This window comes from Caenorhabditis remanei, chromosome I, assembly GCF_010183535.1.
Source record: "Caenorhabditis remanei strain PX506 chromosome I, whole genome shotgun sequence".
In the NCBI taxonomy this organism is placed as follows: Eukaryota; Metazoa; Nematoda; class Chromadorea; order Rhabditida; family Rhabditidae; genus Caenorhabditis; species Caenorhabditis remanei.
In genome coordinates, this window is record NC_071328.1 from 2,028,694 (window position 1) to 2,040,933 (window position 12,240).

Sequence of the window (12,240 nt, forward strand, 5' to 3'; positions counted from 1 at the left end):
ACTGTTAGAAATCGGTGGCCTAAAATTCCACCAGGAGAGAAAAACTAGTCCCTGAACCGATTTTGAGATATAAAATTTTGTGAAATTCAAAGTTTTTATGAAGAATTTTGCATAACAAGAATGCTGACGACGTGATGATTCTGAATCTGTACTTGAATCTCGTCTAACGTCTTTTTCAGCATTTTTTCAGACAAAAAATGCTGTATCTCGGTGTATTTTGACGTTAGACAAAATTCAAGTACAGATTCAGAATCCTCACGTCGTCAGCATTCTCGTTATATCAAATTCTTCAAAAAAACTGTAATTTTCACAAAATTTTCACATCAAAATCCGTTTAGGGACTAGTTTTCTCTCCCACTGGAATTCTAGGCCACCGATTTCTAGCAGTTTTAGAACCAAAACACGTTTTCAGAGGAAAATGTCTAAAAACGTCGATTCCGGATCTTAAAATTGAAATTTTCGACCCTACACCGGGGGAAAATATCTCAAAATTGACATTTTCAACATAAAAATAAGTGGAAAAAACCGGAAATTTCAGTGAATAATCACCCAAAATCGCCGTAAGAAAAAAAAGTGAGGAGGAAGAGACGAAATGAATCCAATTCGTCTAAACCTCTTCACAGAATCCCCCCCCTACCCAAATGAATCATCAGATGGTTGGGTTCCGGGGAATGAGTAGTCTCAATCAACTAACTGACGGAAATGAGAGGGGGGGAGAAGGTGGTTTCGAAATATATATAGAAGATAAGAAAAAATGGGGCTCCACGGTGGTAAAAGAGGGGGCGAAATTGTAGAAGAGTGAAAAAAATTAATGGATTTTTGTGTCTAATGGAACACACTATTGAAAAAAAAAGCAATGGTTTAAAGCAGACTTGCAACGGGCCGGGCCGGGCCGGGCCGGAATGAAAATTTCCAGGGCCCGGCCCGGAAGTTCAGTACTGAAAAAAATTCAATTTTTTTTTTCGAAAATTTCCCGATTTTTTTTGAAAAATATTTTTTAAAAACAATTTTTTGTAGGCTTCGAAGGTTTTTGAAAAATATACTTGAGGAAAAATATGAAAAATTTTCAGAAAATAAATTTTTGGACAAAAAATTGTAGTGAAAAAAGTTCAAAAATTCAAATCCGGGCCGACCGGGCCGGGCCGGGCCGGGCCGGCGGGCCGGCCCGGAATCTTGCAAGTCTGGTTTAAAGTAAATATTGATATAAACTTTGACCTCATTTTTCTCTTGGAGTATGAAAGTTTACATTAGAAACTGACAACTATGGATCCAGAAGACGTGGGGATTCAGAATCCGTTTACATATTTTGACTAAGAATAGCTCATTTTGATCCAAAAACTGAAAATATCTTTTAAAATTCACTCTTCTAGGCGTTTCTAGTGCATTTTGAATGGTATTTTCAGTTTTCGGATCGAAATGAACAGTCAAAAACTGTGAACAGATACACTGAATCGCTCAAGAAATCGGTAGCCGAGAAAAGTGATGGCCTAGAATTCCAGAGAAAACTAGTCCTTGACTAAAAATTGGGGGCAAAGAACCTAATGGCCTATAAATCGAATGGAAGAAAACTGGTCCCTATGTTTGTAGAAAACCGGGCTAATTTTTGTGAAAATTCTTGGCGAGATATCTCAAATTGGGATTTAATCTGTCTTCAGATCACGGAAAAATTTACACATTTGGAAAGCTGACGACGTGAGGATTCTGAATCTGTACTTGAATCTTGTCTAGCGTAAAAATGAACCGAGTTACACTATTTTTCAGACAAAAAAATGCTGAAAAAGACGTTACAAGATTCAAGTACAGATTCAGAAAAATAAAGTGGAGTCTGAAATTTACAGTCAAAATGAACTTTATGTAAAGAATTTGACATAACGAGAATGCTGACGACGTGAGGATTCTGAATCTCCACTTGAATTGTGTCTAGCATCAAAATCAACCGATTTACACTATTTTTTAGACAAACATTGATGTATTTCAGGTCTATTTTGACGGTAGATAACATTCTCGAATGGATTCAGAATTCTCCTTTCAAATCACATGTTTCCCACGTAGATAAACAAAAAAAAAGAACGTTCTCGTAAAGAACAGAAAACGGGTGGCGGCGGGTGGCGGAAAGAGAAGAGAGGAAGAGTCTCTGATCAAACAAATAGAAACTAGTCCTCTCTCCCCCTCTACGGTAGTTATTCTATAGGTAAATGGAAATATAAAAAGGAATAATAGAAGATAGAGAGAGTAACTGAATACACAGGGGTGACAACTTTTTGGAGAAGAGGCGAATAATATGAGAAAATTGGAAAATTTTGGAAAAGGGAAGATAGTTTTTTTTTTAAAACCCCGAAAAAAGCCTACTTTTGTACTCAAGAAGAGGTATCTAGGGGGTTTGTCCTTAAAAAACTTACACTTTTCGTACAAATTCAAGACTTTTGCCTTCAGAAAAACTCATTTTTGCAGACAGTTTTCTTGAATTTTTTTTTCATATTTTTTGGGTTAAAAATGTTCGAAAATTCGCGTTTTTTGGGATTTTTTCGGTCAAAAAGTTTCAAAAAAAAAAGAGTTTTTTCGCTAAATTTACTATTTTGAATCGAGAAATTGTGATCTCAGCGAGCAGATTCAAAATCCTGATGTCAAGAAATCTCGGTTTCAGACGAAAATAGCAGAAACTGATATAGAAGAGGTGGGGGATTCTGAATCCGTTCTCAGAATTCGGCTGGGATCAAAATTGGCCAAGGTACAAAGTATTTTCTCGCGAAAACAACCGAATTCGATGTCAAATCTAGAGGAATGAGCAGATTTATAGCAATTTCAGCTCGGATTTTACAGAAAAGAACTCCGTGTTGTTCACAATTTAACTGAGACTGGAAATATACGTATTTTGTCTGAAAATCAAGCGATTTGGAAACTAAAATCGGTGTGCACCAAATTTTGGCGGCACCGGACTCTGATTCTTCACAATTTCAAGTCGGAAGCCGTATTTAACACGGAGAATCTTGTAAATTGGCTAATTCCCGGGAAACGGGCAATTTCACAGGATTTTACAGAAAGGAACAGAATCTAGCTATCTAAATATATCGGTCTCAAACAAAAATAGTCGAAACTGACATGATTAGAAAGCTGACGACGTAAGGATTCAGAATCCGTTCTCAGGATTCGGCTGGGATCAAAATTGACCATGTTACACCAATGTTTTCTCGCCAAAACAACCGAATTCGGTGAGCAATTTCAGCGGATTTCAAACATTTCAAACAATTCAAATGTAGATCAAAAAGTTATCCTTGCAGAACAGGAAAAACCTATCTTGCTACACGAGAAGAAACACAAAGTGTCGTGTGTGTAGCAGGAGGCCGTAAGGCCTCTCCTACATCACAATACTTTTAACTGCCCTTCTCTCATTTCCTCTCTCTCTCTCTGTCCAATCACTCTCTCACCAGAGAGACACAGAGAGACCGGGAATCCGATCCGTCGGCGCTTCCTCTCGGAGCCGGCGGACCCTCGGAGTGCTCCGAAATGATCTAAATCGATAAGTGAGTGCTCTCTCTCTCTCTCTCTTTCAATCATATGGGGATCCACTTGAGACGAGAGACAACACATTAATCGAATGATGGAAAAGACATGAAATGAGAATGAGAATGTAGATCAAAAATCCGTTGGCAGCGGTAGCCTGCAGGAGGAAACGAAAAACGAAAAAAAAAGAGTAAAGTGATGATTCTTTTCCGGTCGCCGCCGTCTCTCCGAATCTATTATAAATTTATACTTTTTGTGTTATCGGCTGGTTTTAATAGTTTCGGGTGATGGAATAGAAACATCAGAATAAGGGAAACGTTGAGAAACTGATGGCCTAGAAATCAAAAATTTGGGAAAACTAGGTCATGCTCGCTTAGGGTAGCGGCCTAGAAACAAAAGAACGAGAGTTAGGCCACCGATATGTGGTGATGACAAAAATGCGTTCCCACGATGTGGAAACACGCAAAAAAAGGGATGAGTAAGTGTGTGCCTAAAGTGGTCTCTTTTTCTCACCGAACTAGCCCAAATTCTTCCGGTTCCTTCCATTGGAATCGTGGGTAATTTCGGACGGAATGTGGGTTGAGGAGAGACAATTTAGAGTGTGTTTACGTAACTGACAAGAATTAGAATCGACTCGGTTTAAGAACCGAGTGCTTGAACCGCCCGTTTTATAACTGGTTGCACATCGGAACCGCCCGTTTTAGCAGAACGAAATCTACCAAAATCGGTCATTTTACAACTAGGACGATTGAGAACCGCTCCTTTTTGGAAAATTGTCGTTTCAAAACTTGAACTCCTTTTCAGAACCGAGTGTTGTGTAAACTGGAATCGCATCCGTTCTAGAACCGCCCGTTTTAGAACCACAAACCGATCGAAAATCGGTCATTTTATAACTAGGACGTCTAAGAACCGCTCGTTTTTGAAAATTCTCGTTTAAAAACTGGTCTGAAATCACCATTTCTAGAACCGCCCGTTTTAGCACCACAAACCGATCGAAAATCGGTCATTTTATAACTAGGACGTCTAAGAACCGCTCGTTTTTGAAAATTCTCGTTTCAAAACTAGTCTGGAATCACCTATTCTCGAACCGCCCGTTTTATAACTGGTACACATTGGAACCGCCTGGTCATTCTACAACTAGGACGATTTAGAACCGCCCATTCTGAAAAGTTATAGTTTCAAAACTGAAACTCCGTTTAAGAACCGAATACTAGATCTTCCCGTTTTATAACTGGTTGCACAATGAAACCGCCCGTTTTAGAACCACAAATCGAGCCCAAAATCGAGCAATTTTACAACTAGGACGTCTAAGACCCGCCCATTTTACCGCCAAATTCCCAATTTTTCTCATAATTTCCATATCATTCTTACCCGACATCATCCTTCCTCCTCCACCACCACCATTAAATATCGATCGTTTACTCTTGTGTGTATTTGATCTACTAACTGATGTCCCATTCCTTCGATGCGGTTTCACTGGTTGCTGGCCGAGTTTTCGACCGTCTGAATACTCGGCTAACGCTTGATGCACTGCTTCCACACGGATTTCTGAAAAATGGAATAATTTAGATCATACTTGAAAACCGGGCCGGCTCGTAACTCGCTTCAAAACGAATGTTATGAGCTGAAAAATATACCAAATTGTAGATCTCGACGAGTTCTATGCCCGTGACCTACTACGGGCCGGATGGCTATTCGTTAATATGCCGCGGGCCGGGCTAGAATGGCTTTTTTGGTCATTTTCGCGTTTTTTGTCACTTTTTCCCGGCCTGCGGCACATTAACGAATAACCATCCGGCCCGTATTATATCAGTGACATAGAACTCGCTGAGATCTACATTTTGATATATTTTTCAGCCCATAAAATTGAGTTTGAAGCGAGTTACGCGCCGGCCCGTTTCGGCCCGTTTTGCAATGGAAAATTTAGATTTTTTAGGGAAAATCGATAGAAAAATTCCCGAATTCTTACCCGAATGATATCTATCCTCGTCTCGTGTCACCCGTCTCTGATTCCGTCGCATCGATCGGGAATTCGGTGATGCTGCTGGTGGGTCCGATGGTTGGAGGGCTGGAAAATTGGAGATTTTAGAGGAGAATTTTTTGGGAAATTGAGAATATGTTTCAAAATGTGTATTCCCACTATTTTTTTACAGTTTTGGGACCAAAAAATCGCTCAAAAATTCTGATTTTCTGACAATTTTTCGAGATTTTTTTTAATATACTTTTACAGATAAAACCACCGTTTTTTCCTAAGAATCGTCCATTTTTTCGGACTGAAAATTTGGGTTTTTTGGGATTTTTTCCAGGGGTTTTCAGTATTTTCTATAGGAATGTCCATATTTTTCTTCATGTTTTGAAACATATTCTCAAATTCCCGAAATTCAAATATCAGGGGCGGTTTTCGATAGAAAAACTGTGTCTTTTAACTAAAAAATCTCAAAAATCTTCATAAATAACTGAAAAACCGTTTAAAAAAAATAAATTTTGGACGATTTTCAGGGAAAAATATGGTCAAAACATCAAAAATCCGCATTTTGACAATTTCTGGTTCGAAAACCAAATTTTAATTTTTGAATTTTTTTTTACTTTTTTGAGTTTTTTTTTGGAAAAAGTAGTTTTTGACCAAAACTTGAAATTGAATCAAAATTTTAATGTTTATGATAATTTTAGATTTTTCACCCTATTTTTTCGAAAAATTTCAAATAAAATTTAGTAAAAAATGGGTACCCACTTTTGAATCCGGGCCGAGAGAAAAATCGGCCCGGCCCGTCGGCCCAGGCGGGCCGGACCGATTTGTGACAAGTCTGGTGAAAACCTATTCAAAAAATTCGTCCAAATCTCGAAAAATTGTCAAAAAGACCCAGCATTTTTGACCGATTTTTCGTTCCGAAACTGCAAAAATAGTGGAAATCCTGTGAATTTTAGATGATTTTCAGGCGAATACCGGGGTTTTCACCCGAAAAAACTCTATTTTTTGCATTGGAGCGCAATTTCTAAAGATTTTTTTTGAATTTTCTCGATTTTTCGAATTAAAAAATCAATTTTCCTCACCAATTACAGTATTCTGTGTTGTCTTAAACGGTGCCAGCAACGCATCCCGTTTCTTATCGTATCCCTTCTTCGTGATATCCCCCTCACTCAATTCCAACTCCAATTCGGCCAGTTTTTCCCGAATTTCGTCGGGTAGTGTGGGGTCCGGTTCGTTCATTTTCTGCTCTGTTATTTCTGCAAAAAATGGATTTCGCAATGAGCACAAAATGAGCACAAAAAGCGTCATGAATTGTTGAAGAGCAAGAAAGCAATTGTCTCATTTCTAGAGAAGGGCACTCTATAAATGTCAAGAGGCATCGAATGGATAAGTGGGTTCGCAATAGAGCGCGGTTGCATATGTACTGAAAAATTCAAAAAATTCGAAAATAAAAACATTTTTTGATGATTTTTTTCAGAATTTGCTCTAATTCTGAATAATACTCGAAAGTTTGACATTTTCGCGATAAAATTTCAAAAAATTTGAATTTTGGCGCCAATTACCCACGGAGCGCATTTGCATATTCCTGGAATTTCAAAGTAAAAAAAAATGTATAATTTAAAAAGTCCGGTATAGCGCATTGAGGAACTCAGAAGTTCGGTGGAGAGTAGTTACAAAATTTTGGTTTTTTGTGGTATTTTGGAGAAAAAAACTCTCAAAACAGAGTTAGTCCAGTAGAGCGCATTTTCACTATCCCAAATTTAAGACTTTCCGGTTTTGAGCTGCTTTTCTGATGAAAAATGCTCGAACTTTTTTGGTGGCCTAGAAACCAATAAAACGAGAAAGTTAGGCCACTGAGCTTCAACAAGTCTTGGAGCTTCTTATCGGTGGTCTAGAAAACTCAACTCTTGGAAACCTAGTCCACCGGAAAAAATTTGCGACGTTTGACACTAAATATGCGCCCTCAGATGGCCTAGAAATCCAAGACTCGGCCAACGATATCTTCTATTGAATTTACTGTGCAAAATAGCAAAAAACACATATTCTGATTTCCTAGAGACTCGAAATATTAGAAGACAACTCCTCTTACAACTGCGCCCCATCGCAAACGAGAGAATATCGGCGAGAGACGCAGCGTTTTTTCCTTTTTTCTCGCGCCGACACAGATTTTCACCGTTTTTGACCTATTTTCGCTATTTTTCGGAATAATCTACAAAAAAACTTCTGAAAAACAGCAAAAATAGGTCAAAAACTGTGTCGGCGCGAGAAAAAAGGGAAAAACTCTGCGTCTCTCGCCGATACCCTCTCGTTTGCGGTGGAGCGCGGTTGTAATAAAAATGCTCGGCTAATAGAGCGCGTTTGCAGTTTTCAAAAAAAAATACGGTGGAGCGCATTTGGTATCTTCGTAAGATCACTGGAATTTTAAAGTATTAGCACGGCACTCTTCTTGCAACCGCGCTCTACCTCATCCGAAGAAAATAGTGTGCGAAATTGAGAGACACAAAGAAAAAGAAACATTTTTCAAGTGCATTTCGGTGGAGCGCAGTTGTAAGAACTGTGCCGAACTAATACACCTCAAATCCCAAAGAAACCAGAGTCCAATAGAGCGCACATTCCTCTATCTCTCTCCTAGAACTCGTAAAACCAACTAAAGTTATTCCTCTCCGAGTGAACACAAGACGGAAAAAAGAGTGTAACAAGTGTATCTCTAAGCACACAACTCTGTGTCGGCACCTCAGGGTTTTTTACAACGAACGAATCTGTCATATCATCATATCTACCCGTCACTTTTTTCTTTTCACTGAACACACAAACCCGTGGGAAAACATGTGTAACAGCGCTCCATTGCACTTGTTTTTGGGAAAACTTAAAATGTCAAAAAAAAAGCAGGAGAAATTGCGCTCTACCGGACTTTTTTTGCCAAAATTTGTGCTTAATGGCGCCAGAGTTCATCTAATGCTGTCAGATGGCCAAATGATGAAGAAACTGCGCTCCACTGCACTTTTCGGAAATCTTGGCACAATACCAACTGACTAGAGGTCCTTAGGAAGTCAGTAATTACGCTCTAACGGACGTTTTTTTTTTCGAAACACAATGCCAACTCGCTTCGGAGAAGTGGTGGCCGCGTTTTTCGCTTGGTGGCCTAGAAAACCAAGCTCTAGGAAAACTGGTTCAATTTCCTGAGAGAAACAGTTTCAGAAATCCCAAAAAACTTGGTGGCCGAGTTTTCCGCCTGGTGGCCTAGAAAACCAAAACTAGTCCCCACACTCAAAATTTTCAGTTTCTTATCGAATTTTGTCATTTTTAACCGATTTTTTTCCGATTTTGAGCCCCTCGAGCCATGGAAACGGGCGGTGCCAAGTGGTGTCTAGGGGAATGGACGCCGTTTTAATCTAATCGAGACGATCTTTTTGGTGGGAAGAGCCGCCCGTCTTCCCAACTGAAGATATTCTCTTTTATTTACAACGCTATGAGGAATTGAGATGAAATAAGATGAAAATGTGAAAAGATGACTCATTGTTAATTGGTGTGACAGCAGAGGTGAGGAAGATGGGAGAAGATTGATTGGAAAACGAGAAAATTGTTTGAAAATTGTCAAAATATTGGGAAAATCGGCGGGAAAATGGATTTTTGTCATTTTTATTCCATTTTAGGTGAAAATTAAGGACTTTAAAGTCATTTTTCGGTAAAAATTTAGTAAACGATTTCTTGTTACAAAACAATCAGAAATGCGCGCTGAAAACGCAAGTGCGGCAGGGAGTTGTGGGCGGAGCTTAAACTTCAAGCGGTTGAAATTCAAGCAGAATTTTTGAATTTCATATTAAAATTGATTTTTTCGACTATTTTTTGTTTGAAATACGAGTTTCAGCCTGAATTTTATCCTAGTTCAAGCTCCGCCCACAGCCCCCTTTAAATATTGACATTTTTATACCAAATATAGTGTTTTTTTCTTAATTTTTGCGTTTTTGAGCTGAAAATGATAACTATTGCACAGAAAAAAAACCGATTTAGCAATTGCGCTCTACCAAAAACTACTATATAAATGGAAAATTGCTTGTTAGGCAAAAAACGGAAATGTTGAAAAATGAAGTTAAACAACAGAAATTGCACATGTTTTCAAAAATTCAGCTGCTAAAATATAAATTAAGTGATTCTTAGTCAAAAATCATCAAAAACTTGAATTTTCAATGAAAAATGCGTCAAAAATGCCGTTTTTTCGCTAAAACCCTTATAAATTGTTCAGAAATTACGATAAACTTCTATTTTTCTCTAAAAATCAACTAAAAATCGTTTCCATGGAAATTTCCAAAAATTCGGCTACTAAAATGTAAATTAAGTGATTCTGAGTCAAAAATCATTAAAAATCGTGAATTTTTCATTGAAAATGCGTTAACAACCTTATAACCGTCTAAAAATCACGAAAAACAACAATTTTCCTTTAAAAATCAACTGAAAATCGTTCAAAACCACCGAAAATTATAAATTATAAATTAAATGATTCTGAGTCAAAAATCATCAAAAAACTTGAATTTTGCATGAAAAATGAGCTTAAAACCTCATAAACCGTCCAAAAATCCGGAAACTCTTATTTTCACAGGGGTGCGAGGCGTAAGGTCCGCAGCGAAAAGTTTTGAAATTACCGGCCGAGTCGCGATGTGTGTGCGTCGCGTTTTTCATCAAAATATACAAAAAACACACGCTAAACTTGAACTTGGCACTCAGCCAAGTCAGTTTTTGGCACCGTGCCAACCGCTGAGCGACGGAGCGCGTTTAAGCGACCTTGCGTTTTGCACCCCTGTGATTTTCCTCTAAATGTGCACTAAAAATCGTTTGAAATCACCGAAAAACACCAAAATTATTTTTGAAATTTCTTGTCGGAACTTTATATTTTCACAGTAGCTTCTACTTTTTGTTATTTTCACACGATGTTTCAAAGTCTACTTACGCAAACGCGCTTTGTTGAGACTACATTTTTGGTCATATTTTTCTTTCAAAAAATTGGCCTTTCTCGATTATATTTCTCCTTAAAACTATTTATTGTCAAAATTCTTCTGTTTGAACAGACAAATTTAGGTAAGCTATTTTTCTCAAAAGAGCGCGTTTGCATAGGTTCACATTGAATTATCGTGTTTTCATACTAAATAGAGTGTTATTTTCTGAATTTCTTGTTTTTTTCACGAAAAACTCCGATTTTTCTCTAAAAATCAACCAACAGTCGTTCAAAATCACCGAAAATCACCGGAAATAAAAATTATAAATTAAATGATTGTGAGTCAAAAACCATCAAAAAACTTGAATTTTGCATGAAACATGAGCTCAAAACCTCAAAAACCGTCCAAAAATCCGGAAATACTCTTATTTTCCTTTAAAAATCAACTAAAAATCAACTCAAAATCACTGAAAATCGCTCAAAATCACTGAAAACCGATTTCATTCGTATTCTCACACAAAAGGTACAAAGAAAGAGAGAGAGTGACCACTCTCTAACACAATCCTTTCTTTGAATAAGTAACAGTAGACGATGGAAGAGAGGAGAAAGGAGAGCAAATAGAAAGAATTGGAGGAAACATGCGAAGAAGAAGAAGCGTCTTCTTCTTGTAAATACAATAATATTGGGTTCGGAACCATCGGTTTTTCGTCGGGAATCTAAAATTTGAGCGTTTTCCGTCAAAATTTGATCAAAAATTGATCAAAATTGAGCGAAAATTACGATCAATGCTTTGAAAAATGCAAAAAACCTTTAGAAAATAACTATTTTCAACAAAAATAACTTAAAACTTAAATTTTCAGACTGAAAACCGAAGATTTTCAGATTTTTCAGCGCAAAAAGCATCAAATTTCGAGCAAAATTAGCATTTTAAAATTCAATTTTCACGTTTTCGTGGCGAGACCCATCTAACAAAAACGGCTATGCGTCTTTGAATCTTACTGTAGATTGTTTTAATTTTTTTTATTCGGTTTTATCCGATTTTTAACATTTCAGAATCGAATTTTCGTCGAAAAACTGTTAAAATGAGTTTTTATAAGTTAAAAATTGAACAAATCGTCGAAATTTCTGCAAAAATCGTGGTAGAACTGCGAAAAAACCGCATGAAAACACGAAAAAAACGACATTCTTTGTAGAATTTTACCTAAAAATGCAAAAATTCAAAATGAAAAGAAAAATGTACAAAATTCAACAAAAAAAGGTTTTTTGAATTTTGACAAAACTTTGGTAAAACCTCATTTGTCTCCATTTTCAGAAAAAAGTTTTTAAAAAAATACGATTTTCGAATATAACACAGAGGATTTTCGAATATAACACATTTTGATTTTCAGCAAAAAAAAACACATTAAAAAAGAGATATTCTGTGCAGAAAAAGGTAGAATTTGACAAAAATTGCATAATAGTCCTAAGAAATCGGAAAAGTCCGGAAAAACGTGATTTTCGGGGGCATAAAACTCAATTTTTATGAATTAAAACCCTTTTTTTGTCAAATGTTCACAAAAATTGCTAAATTGGTGCATCGGACCGAATTTATTTGAAAAACAGCAGTTAATTTAGACAAAAAATCAGTCGTTTTCACAAAAATTGCTAAATGGGTGCAACAGAGCGAAAATAAGCAAAAAAAAAATCAGGAAGTTTTGCGAATTTGGGTAAAAACGGACTTTAAAAATCGGAAAATCAGTGGTTTCGAAACCAAGTCAAATTGCAAAAATAAATCGATTTCTAACCATCGAAATAACCTTCTTATCAACAAAAAAACCGTCTGCCCCGACAGTAACAAGAC

The 12,240-nt window shown here is 37.1% G+C and overlaps 1 protein-coding gene across 1 annotated transcript; it reads right to left on the bottom strand.

Moving 5' to 3' along the window:
* Positions 1–4,577: 4,577 nt before the first annotated feature.
* Positions 4,578–6,709, bottom strand: GCK72_000266 (uncharacterized protein; the record flags this gene model as incomplete). Its single annotated transcript, XM_053722374.1, has 4 exons — positions 4,578–4,663; positions 4,873–5,049; positions 5,471–5,569; positions 6,553–6,709. The coding sequence occupies 4 exons, from the start codon at positions 6,707–6,709 to the stop codon at positions 4,578–4,580; spliced, it is 519 nt and encodes a 172-aa protein (XP_053591019.1).
* Positions 6,710–12,240: the final 5,531 nt, after the last annotated feature.